We start from the raw sequence: 16,137 nt of genomic DNA, 5'->3' as shown, positions 1-16,137 counted from the left end.
TTCAGCTATATTCATAATAAAAAATAATACTCTTAATATAAAAAAATAATACTTTTTTATAAATGACTCAAATAAAATATCCGTATCACAAAATACGATCCATGAGACCGTCTCACACAAATTTTTATTTTTTTTTTGTGGTCAACGATTTATCTTATTTTATAATAAAAGATCCATCTTCAAAGTATTTTACTTTTTTTTATATGATTGAATTAATTATTTAACCATATTTTTAAATTTTCAAACTAATAATTTTTCATCTAAAATTAATAAAATATATATAAAAACATGATTAAAAAAATCAAAAATTTATACAAAAACTTCAACTTTAATTATATAATAATAATGTATAATTTTCAAGCTTCCTATTTAACCTTTATTTACAAAAACTTCAACTTTAATTATATAATAATGTATTTTCTTGGTTGGTCAAACCGTAAAGCAAGAAATAATTGAGGATAGACTAAGAAACATATGATACAAGAAACAAACTTGCAAGTGAACAAAAACTGAACATTGACGACAATCTGTACAATATCTTCTTCTACATGAAGTAGCTAAGCGACGTCTTCTTTCTTGATCCGCCTTCTCCATAGAGATCGTTCCATTGGAGAAGCTCGTTTGTGTTCTGTGACTCTGATGATACACTTGCACAGACCTGTTGGTTTTTTATGCAAAGCGAAGTTTGTTTTTATAACCCAGAGAAAGATAGTTTCAAAAGGATGAATCGACAGAAATAAACGCACCTGTTCGTGTGCATATCTGAAGTCCTCCATACTCAGCGGCCGTATATCAGCACTGCTGTATAATGCAGGTAATGGTTTCTTCTCTGTTTCCGCCAACGCTTTCTCCTATAAATTTACGACATATTAGCATGCCATATATACTTTTAAATAGTTTTACAGATTAGAATGAGAGTGAATGCCGGTAACAGCTACGAGACAGCAAGATTCTGGATGTACGAGCACAAGCGCACACACATATACGAACCTTTTTCTCCTTCTCCAAAATTTCTCTTATAGGACGATGTGCAGCTGTCACACAGAGATTCTGGAAAAGAGGAAACTTGATTTAAACCATGACTAGAATCCCAAATACAAAAAACGACACCAAGTTGAGATGACATAAAATGCAGCATACTACACAAACCTTTAGATCACTTCCCGAATAACCTTCCGTCATGCTAGCAATAGCCTGGAAATCAATTGACGGGACCAATTCTTCCTTGGCTAACATCACGCTCAATATTTTCTCTCTGTTTTGAGCATCTGGCAAGTTGACCATCAGCCTACGTGAAATATATACAATAGTATTTCAGAGTTGTGATCTCACTTGCGTGCATTAAAAGCTTTTCTTTGGAAGAAAAAAACAAGTTACTAGGTTTAGCAACAATAGACCTCCTTGGAAGCCTCCTAATAACAGCCTCATCAAGATCAAAAGGTCTATTTGTAGCAGCAAGTACTAGCACACGTTCCTTATCCTTGGTACGCAAGCCATCCCAGTTCACCATAAATTCATTCTTCATTTTGCGCATTGCTTCATGCTCACCAGGGTTTTCCCGTCTCCCTAGCATGCTATCAACCTGTGGCAACAAAGGTAAAAAAAATGAGGAGTAGAAGAATGCCAAGAAGAAAAAAGTAGAGGATTATCGTGGTAGTACACCAACCTCGTCAACAAAAACAACACTAGGGGCAATTTTGCTAGCCAACGTGAAGACAGCTTTCACATATTTTTCTCCTTCACCAAACCACTATTCGAACAAATAGGCCATGTTAATTTTTAAACAGCAAAAGACCTGTGCAATAAATGAAACCACTTGACGGCTAATCAAGAACTTTACTTTTGATGTTATGCTTGACATTGATATGTTGATGAAGTTTGCACCAGCTTCAGTTGCAACAGCTTTTGCAAGCATAGTTTTGCCAGTACCAGGAGGTCCAAATAGCAATATTCCCTTACACGGCTGCCACGAGCGACAAAGTCAGAAACAAAAAACATAGTATATGACCTAACCTACTATACATCTATAAATGATGACTGATTATACTTCTAAAAATGTACAACAGCTGAAATTCACTTGCCTTTGTTAGCTGCCCTTTGCTGAACAATTCTGGCCTCTGCAGCGGTAGCATCACCAGTTCCTTCAAAGTTTCCTTCACATTTTCCAAAGCACCAACGTCATCAAAAGTAACTCCTATATCATCGGGTGGAATAACCTCACCGAGGAGCCTTTTCTCAAATTCATTTTCTGTAACTACATCCTGAAACTCAAGCAGAGTCATTCTCTTACTCCGGATTGCATGAAATATTGGGAAACCATGAAGTAAACTTAACTACAAGTAACAGAGACACTGATTCACCTTAAGAGATTTCTTCAAATTCTTGTTTTCGTTTTGAAGTCCCTGCAGAATGTTGAGCCCATAACTGATACTGCAAGACAAGGCCAGAAGGGAAAACTATAAGAACGTGAACCAAAATGAGCTAGGCATTTTTCTTATGCTGCATCTCCAGTTATCTTTTAGTCTCAATCTGTTGATAGTGTTGACAGAAATGTACAAATAAAGTTCACCTCTGACTTGAAATGACAAGTTTTGGCTCTTTGCTTGAAGCCTCTGAACAATGCATAAAGTGATGGCTTATAGCCCAGCCAACAATCTTTTCAACACCTGTCACCATGAGTCCAACGACATTACCAGTTGATTTAAGTACATTGTATCAAAGTTGAAGCTTTTAAAAATCGTATAAATATACTAACTTTCAGTAGTCAAAGCTTGATCTTTGATGCATAAAGTTTCCAGATCAGGGCAACAAAGGCCAATTCGATTTAGAACCTGAAATTCATATTAATAAATAGAAAGAAAATGTGTAAAAATCTTTCGAAGATTAAAATCATACGGTAAACATTTGCGTCAAACCAGTAAGAAATGTTTGAATAAAATAGTTCATGGCATAGTTTCGTAACATTTTCATTCTAAGTTTACTAATAATGTCGTCATTACCACACTTTCTCACTACTGGTGATCAAGTTAAAAAAGCTTTCGAAGGAAATAACCAAATATAATCCCCTCATATAACCAAGCGAATCATGTAAACTAGATGCAATTTCATATAGGTAAATATTGGTCAGTTGACAGATGTGACTGACCGAATCAACGCTAACAATGTTTGACTGTGATTTCATTGTCTCAATATCACGATCCAGGTGTTGTTTCCAGTCCGATAGAGCTTTTTCGTCCTATAAAAGTGAAACAACTTTTGCAGCCTGCTTCCTTACTAAATATAGACAACCACAATATTATAAATCAACTTTTTTACCTGAGGAGCCTGTATCGTCACTTTGTTTGGGAAAAGACGGGTAAGCTGCTTCATTGTTTTTGGAGTTTCCTTACTTCTATCACTCAATCTACTAAAATTATCCTTGATAAAGAAAATGAAGTGCAACCATAGTTTAGATACTCTGCATGAACACGAACAGGAGAGCACATATGTATGCACAAATATCACCAATGACAAGTATGCATGAATCCAGCGAAGAAAAGATACATAGTCACGTGTCTTTTCAGTGTGTTCTCAGTTAGTAGAGTTCCCTCACCCCTTGAATCATTTGAAATAGACCAAAACTATAGTAGCGCAAATTAAAGGGCCAAGAAAAATTGAACATACAACTAGGAAGTTCCATGTAAATAATAACAAATGAATCACTTACATAATAAAATAAAAAAACAGGAAAGAGGACAAATAAAGATGTTCTTTGGCATACCGGGAAGGTAAGGTCAAGCAGTGCAGTTTGGTTGCTCCCAAATTTTGTGAACAATAATCCACCAGGATGAGACTGGAATATGCAGCAAGCACAAGTAGTGTAAGTTCTAAAATAATCAGGGACAGCTTGATAAGGAAAATAACGCTAAACTAACCTTCTCTTTCCGGTTGTCTGTGTGAGTATGAGAAGCTATTACAACAACATTCTCTGGTAAATTTTCGAGTTTATTTTTAAAAGCTGCATATGCTTCAGGATTTCCCACCAAGCATTTCTCAACGTCTTTCACAAACAAAATTAATGGACAAGTCTTACTTTCTAGGGAAGCAACCTACAGAAATTACAGTATTTACCTCTAGTAAGAACACAAATACAGAGCATGACAGAAATTATTCTGAGAATAGCAAACATAATTATATTTAAGGTACTCTCACCTCAAAGAGTTCATTGATGACAAGCTTGTCTGTGTCATCAGCATTAGAACTATCAAGACGTAATGAGTCAGCTGCATAGAAAGAAAACAGCCACCACTGAATTAAGGAAAATTATGTTTGATAACAGGTATTAATTGAAGGAAAATAGATAGATAAGAAATAGTTACCAGCACAAAAGAACCCATGATCTATTTCACAGTTGCCCCCAAGATCGGTACCATCTGGAATTGTCCTATCAAATCTAACCCCAATTTTAGAAGAATCATTTTTCTCAAAAGCGAGTACCACCTTGCCTCTGTAACCATATGTTGGACCCCTGCACATAAAACATGTTACAACACCACCTACATAATAAAAGAATGAATCCCAAAATAGATAATTCGTTATCAAGTCCCAGAAATGGGTGTGTGTCACGACCAGCCCAGCCCCAGCAATTACCGAGCCCAAGCCCAACCCAACGCCTTCAAAAGATATTGTTTATCAAAGACACACTCATGGGAAGTACAAGGTGGTAGATTAGAAAAGAGGATTCTAGAGTTATCTTGTTTTTTTAATTCTTTAAATAAGAGATTATCTCATTTAGTTGATTTGGATTAGATATGGTTGTTTATTAGTTACGAAGATATCCTCTAGGAAGATATCAAGTGGATTTGATTGGGATTCTTATCCTTTAGTTTGGCTTGTATATATATTCAGCAGAAGTGAGGAAATAAAATGATCAAAAATTGAGTTTCTTCTACCAAAGTCAGAGACCGTGAGGTTCTCTCTTCAACGAGCCTCAATTCCCAACTATCAAAAATAGCGAGACGTGGGCGGAAATCTCAGAAACACGCTCACAATCTTGCGAGCGGTGAATTCTCTCTAAATCGCCCCATAACTAGATCCATTACCCGAGCACATAACAACTTGGTATCAGAGCCGGGCGCTATGGGGGATTTACTTTCCATGCACAGGCAGCTCGAAGCCTTTATCAACATGTACAAAGAAGACAGAATGACGAGATAACCAGCGGCAACAAGAGAACGACCAGCGACATCGGGATCTTGCCACACGCCTGGAAGAATTATCAGTCCAAGTCGCAGCATCCAAAACAGAAACAACGCACGATCTGGGCGGTGACAACAACCACTTGGATTCCCGTGATACGTACTCCACTGGTCCACGCACACGGGAGGGAAAAGACAACTCGTTTGTCATACCGAAATACACCAGGTTAGACTTCCCTTGTTACGATGGAAAATCAGATCCATTGGCGTGGCTCAATCGTTGCGAGCATTTCTTCGACCACCAACACACACATGAGGCAGAAAAAGTGGGTTTAGCATCCTTCCATCTCGAAGGCAAGGCCCAGCTGTGGTTTCGCAAATTGAAAAGGGATCAGCCCGACATTCAGTGGATCGGATTCGCGGAACATTGTGATCTCAGATTTGGCCCACCCCTTCGAGGAGAGACCTTTGGCGATCTTGCCAAACTACGTCAGACAAACTCGGTGAATGATTATCAGGAACGCTTTGAAGAATTGCTGGCCCGTTCGGGTCCCATGACGTCGAGGCAAGAGATACAATTGTTCATTAGTGGATTGCGCAGAAACATTGCTATAGAAGTTCAAATCCATCACCCAACAAATCTGACCACCGCTATGAATCTGGCACGATTATATGAGACACGCAACAATTGCCCGAGGGAGGAACCGCGAGCACCGCTACGTAGCACCAACATCCAACAACAGCCCCAGACACATAGAATAAAACGATTGAGTATATTGGAGCTGGAAGAGAGGCGTTCTAAGGGGCTATGGTACAATTGTGATGACCGATACACGCCGGGGCATCGATGCAAACAGTTATTTCTGTTGGAAGGAATAGAGGATGACACATCAGACGATAAGAATACTACGGAAGAAGAAGAACCACAAGAATTTGGGGCCTCTATACATGCAATTGCTGGCTCCCAGGGCGCGAAAACAATGCAGATTTGGGGAACAATTCATGACTGCCACGTGAGGGTCCTCATCGATTCGGGGAGCACACATTGCTTCGTGGATACACTGGAGGCCGCCAAACTAGGATTATCCGTGGAAAACCGCCCAACCCTAAGGGTGTCTGTGGCCAACGGCGGACAACTTCAATGCTCAGGGGTATGCCGCGGTGTACAGGTTATTCTGGGAGGAGCTAGATTCTATGTGGATCTGTTTTTGATACCTTTGGGAGACTTTAGTGTGGTCTTGGGAGTGAATTGGTTGTGCACGTTGGGCTCCATCACTTGGGATTTCACACACATGGTCATGAATTTCCCATATGAAGGAAACTCGGTCAGTTTACAGGGGGACGATCCTAGCGCGAGTTCAGGCCCGTTAGCATTCACCATAACAGAAACTGACGGAAGGGAACTACCGGGCCTTCAGGCGCTGCTGCTGGACTTTGAAGGGATTTTTGGGGACCCTAAGGGGCTGCCACCGCAACGACAACATACACACAAGATTATATTAACCCAAGGGACAGATCCTGTCGTGGTTCGACCCTACCGCTACCCGCACGCATAGAAAGATGAGATCGAAAGACAGTGCGCTGAGATGTTAAAGCAAGGAATTATCCGACCCAGTACTTCACATTTTCATCACCCGTATTGTTAGTCAGCAAGGCCGATAAATCATGGCGTTTTTGTGTCGACTACCGGGCTTTGAATTCGCGGACTGTGAAGGACAAGTTTCCAATCCCTGTGATTGAGGAATTGTTGGAAGAGCTTAATGGAGCCCAATTCTTTACCAAACTGGATCTCCGAGCAGGATACCACCAAGTCTTGATGGATCCAACGTGCATTCCCATGACAGCATTCAGGACTCATCATGGTCACTTCGAATTTTTGGTTATGCCCTTCGGACTAACAAATGCGCCCTCCACTTTTCAAGCCATCATGAACACTATCTTCGGGGATTACCTACGCAAATTTGTTCTTGTCTTCTTCGACGATATTTTGATTTACAGCAAATCTTGGGAGGAACACTTGAAACACTTACGTCTGGTCTTCGCCACGATCAAGACACAACAGTTCTTCCTGAAGCGGTCCAAATGTGCTCTAGCTCAAACAGAAGTGGCCTATCTCGGCCATCGAGTGACACAATCGGGGGTCAAAGTTGATGACGAGAAGATTGCAGCCATTGCTAATTGGCCGACCCCCTCCTCTATCCGCGCCCTTCGCGGGTTTCTAGGCCTTGCGGGGTACTATCGCAAGTTCGTCAAGAACTACGGAATTATTGCCGCGCCTTTGACCAGCCTACTTCGCAAGAACTCCTTCGTCTGGTCACAAGAAACCACTCGATCGTTCGAGGTATTGAAGAAGGCTATGACATCCACACCCGTTCTAGCCCTACCGAATTTTTCAGAACCATTTGTGATAGAATGTGACGCTTCAGAAAGTGGATTAGGAGCTGTTCTTCTTCAAAATGGGCGTCCTATTGCATTCTATAGCCAGGCTTTGGCTCTGCAATACCGGAAATTACCCGCATATGAAAAAGAGTTGATTGGGTTGGCTAAGGCCATCCGCCACTGGCGGACATATCTGTGGGGAGTTTCGTTCTTGGTGCACACCGATCATTACAGTCTCAAATTTCTGCTGGAACAACGTATCACGACATCCCCTCAGCAACGATGGATCAGCAAGCTGTTGGGATTTGAATTCAAGGTGGAATATAAACCAGGAAAAGCCAATGTGGTGGCCGACGCCCTCTCAAGACGAGATGAATCAGACAGTGGCTCTATTTGCGCTCTATCAATCCCACGGCTGGATTGGTTGGACAAAATCAGAAGTGAACTCGTTTCTAGGAGCGAGTTACAGCCCTTGATTGATATGGTAAAGGCTGGAGAAGCTCTGGGGCCCTGGGACTTCTCGGATGATCTCCTTTGGTATAATCAGAGAGTGTTCTTACCTCCGGATTCGGCCTTGACAGGTACCATCATCTCTTATATTCATAGCTCGTGCCATGAAGGATATTTGAAGACTTTGCATCGCGTTCAGCGGGACTTCTACTGGCCACGCATGCGCAGCCAAATAAAATCAATTGTGGCGGAATGTGAAGTTTGCCAACGCAATAAGACTGAAAATTTGAAGCCGGCAGGGTTGTTACAGCCCCTCCCAGTTCCTCACCACGTATGGACGGATATCTCTATGGATTTTATCGAGGGACTTCCCCTATCGCAAGGGAAGAATGTTCTCTTGGTTGTGGTTGACCGATTTTCAAAATATGCGCATTTTGTTGCCCTTTCACACCCTTATACAGCAGTATTGGTCGCTCGGATTTTTTTTGAGAATATTTTCAAGCTTCACGGGTTGCTCGAGTCTATTGTTTGCGATCGAGATGTCACATTTACTAGTGGATTTTGGAAGGAATTGTTCCGCTTGAGTGGCACCCAACTTTGTTTTACATCGGCCTACCATCCTCAATCGGATGGCCAAACGGAGGTGGTTAACCGTATTGTGGAGATGTATCTCCGTTGCTTCTCCGGTGACTTGCCTAAGAAATGGACCACATGGCTTGCGTGGGCTGAATTTTGCTATAACACCAGCTTCCATTCGTCCTTACGTTCTTCCCCATTTGAAGTTGTCTACGGCCGACCACCGCCGCGTCTTCTATCATTTTGCCCAGGGGTAGCGAAATTAGAGGCCGTCGACAAAGAATTACAGACCAGAGACGAAGTCCTGAAACACCTCCGTCAACGCCTACTGCACGCCCAGGACCTCATGAAGACTCAATATGACTCATCTCACCGGGATGTCCAATATGCAATAGGGGATATGGTTCTGGTACGCTTACAACAGTACCGCCAATCTAGTGTGGAAAAACGGATGAACAAGAAACTCTCCCCACGTTACTTTGGCCCATTCGAAGTTATTGAACGCATTGGTCAAGTGGCATACAAACTCAAGCTTCCTGACTCCTCCTTGATCCACCCAGTCTTCCATGTCTCTTCTCTGAAGCCATTTAAGGGCAACATTCCCCACGACACAGACCTGTCAGTACTCAACCAAGACGAACCACCGCAGCCACTGGCCATTCTGGATTCGAGATTCCGCCAGGGACGTCGGGAGCTGCTGATTCACTGGGCTGGCCTCTCACCCACCGAGGCTTCTTGGCAGGATGCTTCCACCTTGGCCATGGAGTTTCCCTCATTTGTGATCGTGGACGATCACGTGTCTCCAGAGGGGTGTAATGTCACGACCAGCCCAGCCCCAGCAATTACCGAGCCCAAGCCCAACCCAACGCCTTCAAAAGATATTGTTTATCAAAGACACACTCATGGGAAGTACAAGGTGGTAGATTAGATAAGAGGATTCTAGAGTTATCTTGTTTTTTTAATTCTTTAAATAAGAGATTATCTCATTTAGTTGGTTTGGATTAGATATGGTTGTTTATTAGTTACGAAGATATCCTCTAGGAAGATATCAAGTGGATTTGATTGGGATTCTTATCCTTTAGTTTGGCTTGTATATATATTCAGCAGAAGTGAGGAAATAAAATGATCAAAAATTGAGTTTCTTCTACCAAAGTCAGAGATCGTGAGGTTCTCTCTTCAACGAGCCTCAATTCCCAACTATCAAAAATAGCGAGACGTGGGCGGAAATCTCAGAAACACGCTCACAATCTTGCGAGTGGTGAATTCTCTCTAAATCGCCCCATAACTAGATCCATTACCCGAGCACATAACAGTGTGGTTTTTACTCTCATATTCCTGGTTATGTATAAAAAAAACTAGCATAATTCCATCAAACATGTACACAAAAACACAACTGAAACTAAAAGCCTGAAAGTACATAGTAGAACGTGTAACCAGTGAATACAGCAGTTTTGTTGTTATCAGGAGACCATCAGCTAATGGTCAACTCTATCAGTAAACATAAGTTTAGAAAAAGAATCAGGAAAACCATCCAAAACTTGTTATCTAGGAAACTAAATCAACTTGGTAGGACAATTACCTTATTGGAGTTTGAGTAGGAGAAAACCCAGATGGTAACAAACCCACATACTTCACTCGGTCACCTGCCAAAACAACAAAGAATTTCAACAAAAAAAGTACATGCTATCAACGCAAAATAGAGACTATCAACAAGAAAAAAAAAATTGAGTTTACCGTATTTGAAAACATAGTTTTTTGATGAAGCAGTGGATGCCTCCTGCTTAGGCTGGGCTTGGGAGCTTATGGTAGAACCACCGGTAATGTCAGCCTCTACGCTTGAGGCAGGTTTCTTTAGCTGCAATGTAGTAGCTGTAGCCCGTTTAGTAAACACACTTGTTCTCTCAGGCTTTGAAGTTTCTTTCACAGAATCATGTTCCTTTGATGATGTTCCCTGGATAAATTTTTCTAACTTTCAATCATTATACACCACATGATTTTAGAAACAATAACGAACAACTTCATCAAGGAAACCAGGAAACATTAAAGGAAAGCAGGAAAGGATGCTTACACCAGGCAGTATAATAGAATCAACTATGAGGATTCTCGCACTAAAATATTTCGCTAGTGCCTTAGTCAAGGTTTCCTGATATATCTCCGAACCTAAAGGGAAGAAGACTAAGAAGGAAGCAAAAGTAATATGCCATAACACAACATAAAAAGGATGAGCTACAACCTGCAGGTCCTGATAATAAAATTCTCGGACACAATGTAGGGAGAGCTGAAACATATTTTGCAAGTTTGTTACACTTGAAATGTATGAACGTTGATGCAATAAGAACATTCTTCGTGGTTTCACTGTCAGCACAAACAAATTGCAAAAAATAACTATGTCAAGGAAGAAAGAATGAATAGCATAGACTTAAATAACGGTTAATCACACGAAACAAAGTAACAGTCAATAGCTCAAGTCCATTAACAGAGAGAGAGTATTGAAAGCAGAGGATTGGCAAGCACAAATCCCTCATTTCACGCACATAGACAGGACTGAACAATGTGCACCAAACAAATGAATAAATGCTCATTTACAAATTGATACATACAGACACACAGGTATATTGATCAAAATTCAGTTCAACGGCACAACAAAACCAACAACTGCTTTTAATTGAGAATAACAAGATGGTTCTAGATATAACAATGTTTGAGCACACGTGTTTTTTACTTGGCTGCCGACACATAACATATGCTTCAGTCTTTCTAAAAGCAAATGATTAAAGGACATATTCGACGTATATTTAGATCCATTTCAATAATTGTTGTCACTGTATTTAATAGAAGTTATCAGTAGTGGTAAGTGAACCATAATGAAAGATGTACATAGACAAGGATGCATACAACAAAATTTGATTATTTTACCTCAGATAATATGGAAAGTTTTCAAATGAAATGTCACTATTTTTGCAATCAAGTAGTCCTTGTTGTAAACCATCTTTAAACGCCTGGTGCCTTAATGATATCGAAACAGGAACATCTGATTCCTTCCGCTGATCTCTGAATGCCCCCCTATGCTCATCAAGGATTCTAGATATGCTGCGACTTATATCAAACTCGGGAGATGTAGAACCAGCTAGAATCTGCAAAAATGGCCTCAAGTCATTGCTTTCCGCAACAATCTTCCTACTCTCTGCATCAACATTTGAATTTCCATTGGTCACATCAGGAGATGGAGCGAGAGTCTTTGCAAGAATTGATATAGGAATGTCATCCTCTTGATCAGAGGTATCCTTCATTTCAGCATCCTCCACATGGTTGTCTAACTCTTCACAAGCAGAAGGTAATGCTGGCAATTCAGAACCATGTCGTGTATCTTCATCATTTTGAGATGGAGGAAGAAGGGATAATTCATTACGAAGATTGGATAGTGATGCAAGAGTTGAGGCAATGGTACAACGGTCTTCTGATATTGCTTCTGTATGTAATCCTTTTACTGGTTCACTGTGACGTTCTAACAAGTTGATTGAATGTGGCACACCCACAGTAGCATCACCGTTATTGGTGAGTTGTTGAAAAATCTAATAGCGTGTTAAGGAAACACACTATTGTCTGGTACAATTTGAAAAGGTATACTTCTCAAGTTTATCTGTGTGAAGAAAACTAGAATACGAGGATGACTCTAATAGCTATAAACAAAGAATTACAACTCACAAAAATAAAGGAAAAAAATGCAGTACTATCAATGCTTCTGTCACAAAAATAAAGGAAAAAAATGCAGTACTATCAACGCTTCTGTAACAAGGATACATAAGCATGTTTACCAGACGAGTTAAAAACCACTTCATCTCCTTCATTTAGATGAATACTGGAATCTTTGGAATAAACCTTGCCATTCACTTGAACAGCCCCTTCATTTCCAGTTATTTCAAGCAATGTAACCGACACTCCTCCCTGGAAATAACAAATAAAGTGAAGACTGAAGATTCATAAAGTAATGAAATCGATGAAAATCTGAAATCTAGAACCATGACAGTAAGACAAAAAAGGGAAAAATATCAACATTTACCTCGGATTCAATGTGCTTCAGACTACAAAAGGATTTACTAACTTCGGCATCTCCCACACACAAGTCGCATTGATGACCTTGACCAACAGTGAAAGTGGTGCGCTGCATGACAATATGTGGGCTCTGCAGCACACAGACACAGTTAACAGGCATGAAAATAGACAGGTTAATAGACATCTCTCAAAGACAAGCAAAAGTGGACTTGGCACACATACAAACAAATAAATCTAAATTTTGAATAATACACTTTTCAAACCAAAATAATGTGTTTTTGGACACAACTTATAGAGTTATTAGGTTTGAAAAATTACATCCCGAATAAATTTACGATATTGATCAAACATTTTATGTTGTTATCAAAGACTTCAAGCAGCTAGATGCAGCAGATCATTTGTGATAGTTATTAACTGTATGGTGCCACCATAAACCTATGGATAGATAAGCATGGCCTCGTAAATACTTGGGAGTTGGGACTTTACTCCATAAAGATTAATAATACTGTAGGCAAACAATGGCGCGCACACATAATTCTCAATCTACTCCTTTTGATATTACACTCATATTTCCTTTTTTTAGATTGAATAGCATGTACACAAGCTTAGACAGTGAATTTATGTCAACATAAGGACACTTTGCTCCATATCAAGGATATCTAAATTTTGCAGAATCTCTTAAAAGACCAAGTCTTCGACTTTTCCTTGAGATTAGTTTATTCATTGTAGTAGACTTTGGGCTTTTTAGGGAAAATAAACTTTTTGGGGTCATAAATCATATTCTTGATTGACAAAGGTCAATGATGGACCACCAAAAAACACCAGCCAAAGCTTCAAAATTTACTCCGTCGACAATGCACTTCTGCAGGCATTCGGGCAGTCACAGTAAGGAGATGATTTTTGTCACTGTCACAAACTCGGTTACAAAGACGCACAAACACGCCCCACCTCCAGAACATGGAGACTCCACTGGAATTATTTAATATTTAAAATGGAAAGGTCACATTACACCATCATGAACCAATAAAATAAATCAATCTACAAGTATCTCTTAGTTTAAGGATTTCAACTCTTCATAAGGATAACTCGTGCATTACAGACCTTTGTAAACAAAGAATACATGAAATTGAGTATAAAGGTATCAGCCTACCTGGGAGCACTGAGACAGAAGTTTTCCCCATGCAACCCCTTCATTGTATTTAACTTGCCGTTTCTTCCCTCGATTCACTAACAGTCCACTGGGCTTCCCTTTTTCCACATCCATTAAAGAATTACCTGCATCAACAATAGAAAAAATTCAAGATGTTAAAAGAAGAAAATCAACACAATGATTGATTTCACTCTTTGAAACCCGTTTTTTCCTAGTGTAAACCACACTTTATCATAATTTATACAACCATCACATCAGACACAGCTTAATGGTACTCATATGATAAAATCTTGCATTTGGGCATGCCCAGAAAAGCTCAAAACATAATTCCGAACCTACCTTTTCATCAAATAAATTCATTCGACAGAATAATTTATTCAAACCACTAGCCCAAAACATTAAAAAAAATAAAAACAAACATTGAGCAAGAATTTACAAAAGATCGTCCGGAAACAATAATAATGAAATCAGAACACACGCAGGGCATAAGATCGATAATAATAATCGAAGAAACAGAAACATCACCTTCCACCGCCACTCCTGTCTGTTTTGTTACCGCCACAGCATCTGGTTGCTTTACGCTGCCACTATTGGCCAGATCAACAGATCCAGCCTCATCTCTAGTCGATTCTTTCGTCACCACAGCTTCATCTACCACTTCGTTCGCGGACGGAGAATCGTTGGTCGACGAAGAAGACGCCTCTGACGCCTGTACACAGACAAAAACCCCCCAAAATTCAAAACCACCGCGAACCAAAAACAAGAACAAGAAGCCCAAAAAAGCATTCCACCCAAACCCAAAAGCTAAAGAAGCCAAGAAAACTCTAAACAATAAAAACCAAACCTTGGATCGCTTCCCGTTAGCCAAAGAAGACGATGGAGAAGAAAGAGGACGCTTAGAAGAAGAGCTCCGCCTCGTCTCAACCATGTTTCTGATCTAATCTTACAAAAAAAGCACAAAAGATTACAACTTTCAGAGAGAAAACACAATAAAGAACGCTATCGAACGAATATGAACAAGAATTACAATAAACAGATATGTATATACATGAATCTATTATTATTCTTTAGTCCGAAACACAGAAGATATGCAGTGAGGGGAGGAAGAAGGAGCCCGCACTTGGAGGTTGGGTCATATATATAGTACACACACAGCTTTGACCTTTTGGCTTTCGGTGTATTCACATATTTCTTTTAATTAAGTAAAATTATAATTATTAATTATTTTATTTAATTATGGAAGTTACAGTACTAGTTCAATTCTTGAGGAATAAGCGGGGTTTAGTTGCAGTGCGCTTTTAAATATGTGATTTTCCTATCAATATTATTATTTTAAAATATTTCATAATAATCTAAACATTTTGATAAGTGATCTTTTTTTGTTGTATGGGAAAAATATAGTTAAAAGTTTGGTAAAAATCTGTGTGAGACGGTATCAGGGGTCATATTTTGTGAGACGGATCTCTTATTTGAGTAATCCACGAAAAAGTGTTATTTTTTATGCTAAGAGTATTAATTTTTATTGTAAATATTGTTAGGATTGACCCGTCTCACAGATAAAAATTCGTGAGATCGTCTCACAAGAGACCTACTCAGAAAGTTTTTATATACAACATTAGTGTGGATTATTTCTTTAGAATTTATAGAAAGAAATCTTGTAAAATTAAGTAGAACGATTTGGTGAGACGTTTGTATCATTGTATTGTACTTTAAACTTCCTCGAGATAATTTTTTGTATTAAGGATTATCTCTAAGATTAAAATTCGGAAATATTTATTATCTATTGAGGAGAACCGAATTGAAATGAAAATAAAAAAAGATTTTTATGCTCAAATTAGATATGCAAGAGGTCGAAACTCTAATAGTATAAAATGTTTTGTTCAAATTCGGTTCGAATGAAAAATTCGAGTTTGATTTTGGCTCAAAAACTTCAAACATGTTCACGATTTATTTGAACAAATACTAAAAAGTAAATAATTTTTTATATATGTAATTATATTATATTAATAAAATATTAAAACTTTCGAATGGCTCATTAAATATTGAACAAAATAATGTGTACTCGAATCCAAATTCGATAATTCGGGATATTAATCAAATATCAAGTAAAACGACTTATTTGTTTCAAAATGAGCAGCGGAATTTCTATCTGACTAATAAAATGAGCAGCGGAATTACTAGCTTGGGGCCACCCAACTTGGCAAAGACACAAGGATTACAGTTCATGTTGATCAAATAAATAAATTTCTTAAAAAATAAATTAAAAATTAACAATAATTGTCACATACATATCCCAACTTTTAGTTTTTTTGCCTATATATTCGTGTATTTATCATTTTAAGTGAAAAATAT

At 39.1% G+C, this 16,137-nt stretch overlaps 1 protein-coding gene and 1 long non-coding RNA gene across 3 annotated transcripts; one reads left to right on the top strand and one right to left on the bottom strand.

Moving 5' to 3' along the window:
* Window positions 1-437: 437 nt before the first annotated feature.
* LOC142539375 (uncharacterized) lies at window positions 438-14,968 on the bottom strand. Of its 2 annotated transcripts, none has more exons than XM_075644788.1 (28): window positions 14,834-14,968; window positions 14,630-14,722; window positions 14,311-14,494; window positions 13,786-13,910; window positions 12,643-12,765; window positions 12,384-12,527; window positions 11,499-12,154; window positions 10,816-10,937; window positions 10,651-10,742; window positions 10,317-10,533; window positions 10,162-10,225; window positions 4,359-4,507; window positions 4,192-4,262; window positions 3,915-4,088; window positions 3,761-3,832; window positions 3,316-3,417; window positions 3,146-3,235; window positions 2,756-2,831; window positions 2,570-2,666; window positions 2,361-2,430; window positions 2,082-2,261; window positions 1,841-1,963; window positions 1,667-1,750; window positions 1,398-1,582; window positions 1,150-1,288; window positions 991-1,050; window positions 747-851; window positions 438-658 (listed from the first exon to the last, which is right to left on the bottom strand). In XM_075644788.1, exons 2-28 carry the CDS (start codon window positions 14,711-14,713, stop codon window positions 545-547), a joined length of 3,702 nt encoding a protein of 1,233 aa, XP_075500903.1. In that variant the 5' UTR covers window positions 14,714-14,722; window positions 14,834-14,968; the 3' UTR covers window positions 438-544. The 2 variants fall into 2 exon arrangements, with proteins under 2 accessions (XP_075500903.1, XP_075500904.1); XM_075644789.1 differs by having other exon boundaries at window positions 14,630-14,727; window positions 14,834-14,966.
* LOC142539376 (uncharacterized) lies at window positions 12,164-12,514 on the top strand. The gene is made up of 2 exons (XR_012818881.1): window positions 12,164-12,309; window positions 12,355-12,514. It is a non-coding gene; the product is annotated as an uncharacterized LOC142539376 (long non-coding RNA).
* Window positions 14,969-16,137: the final 1,169 nt, after the last annotated feature.

The sequence above is a fragment of the Primulina tabacum genome, chromosome 3, assembly GCF_025594145.1.
Source record: "Primulina tabacum isolate GXHZ01 chromosome 3, ASM2559414v2, whole genome shotgun sequence".
NCBI classification, from domain to species: Eukaryota; Viridiplantae; Streptophyta; class Magnoliopsida; order Lamiales; family Gesneriaceae; genus Primulina; species Primulina tabacum.
This window is presented reverse-complemented; position numbering and strand designations above follow the sequence as displayed.

What these genes read in the sequence shown, in the direction of transcription:
- LOC142539375 (XM_075644788.1), bottom strand. Translation starts at nt 14,713, where the DNA reads ATGGTTGAGACGAGGCGGAGCTCTTCTTCTAAGCGTCCTCTTTCTTCT. An exon ending in TCAAGCTTTGACTACTGAAA is followed by an intron (nt 2,667 to 2,755) that starts GTTAGTATATTT and finishes TCATGGTGACAG; the next exon opens with GTGTTGAAAAGATTGTTGGC. An exon ending in TCAGATATGCACACGAACAG is followed by an intron (nt 659 to 746) that starts GTGCGTTTATTT and finishes AAAAACCAACAG; the next exon opens with GTCTGTGCAAGTGTATCATC.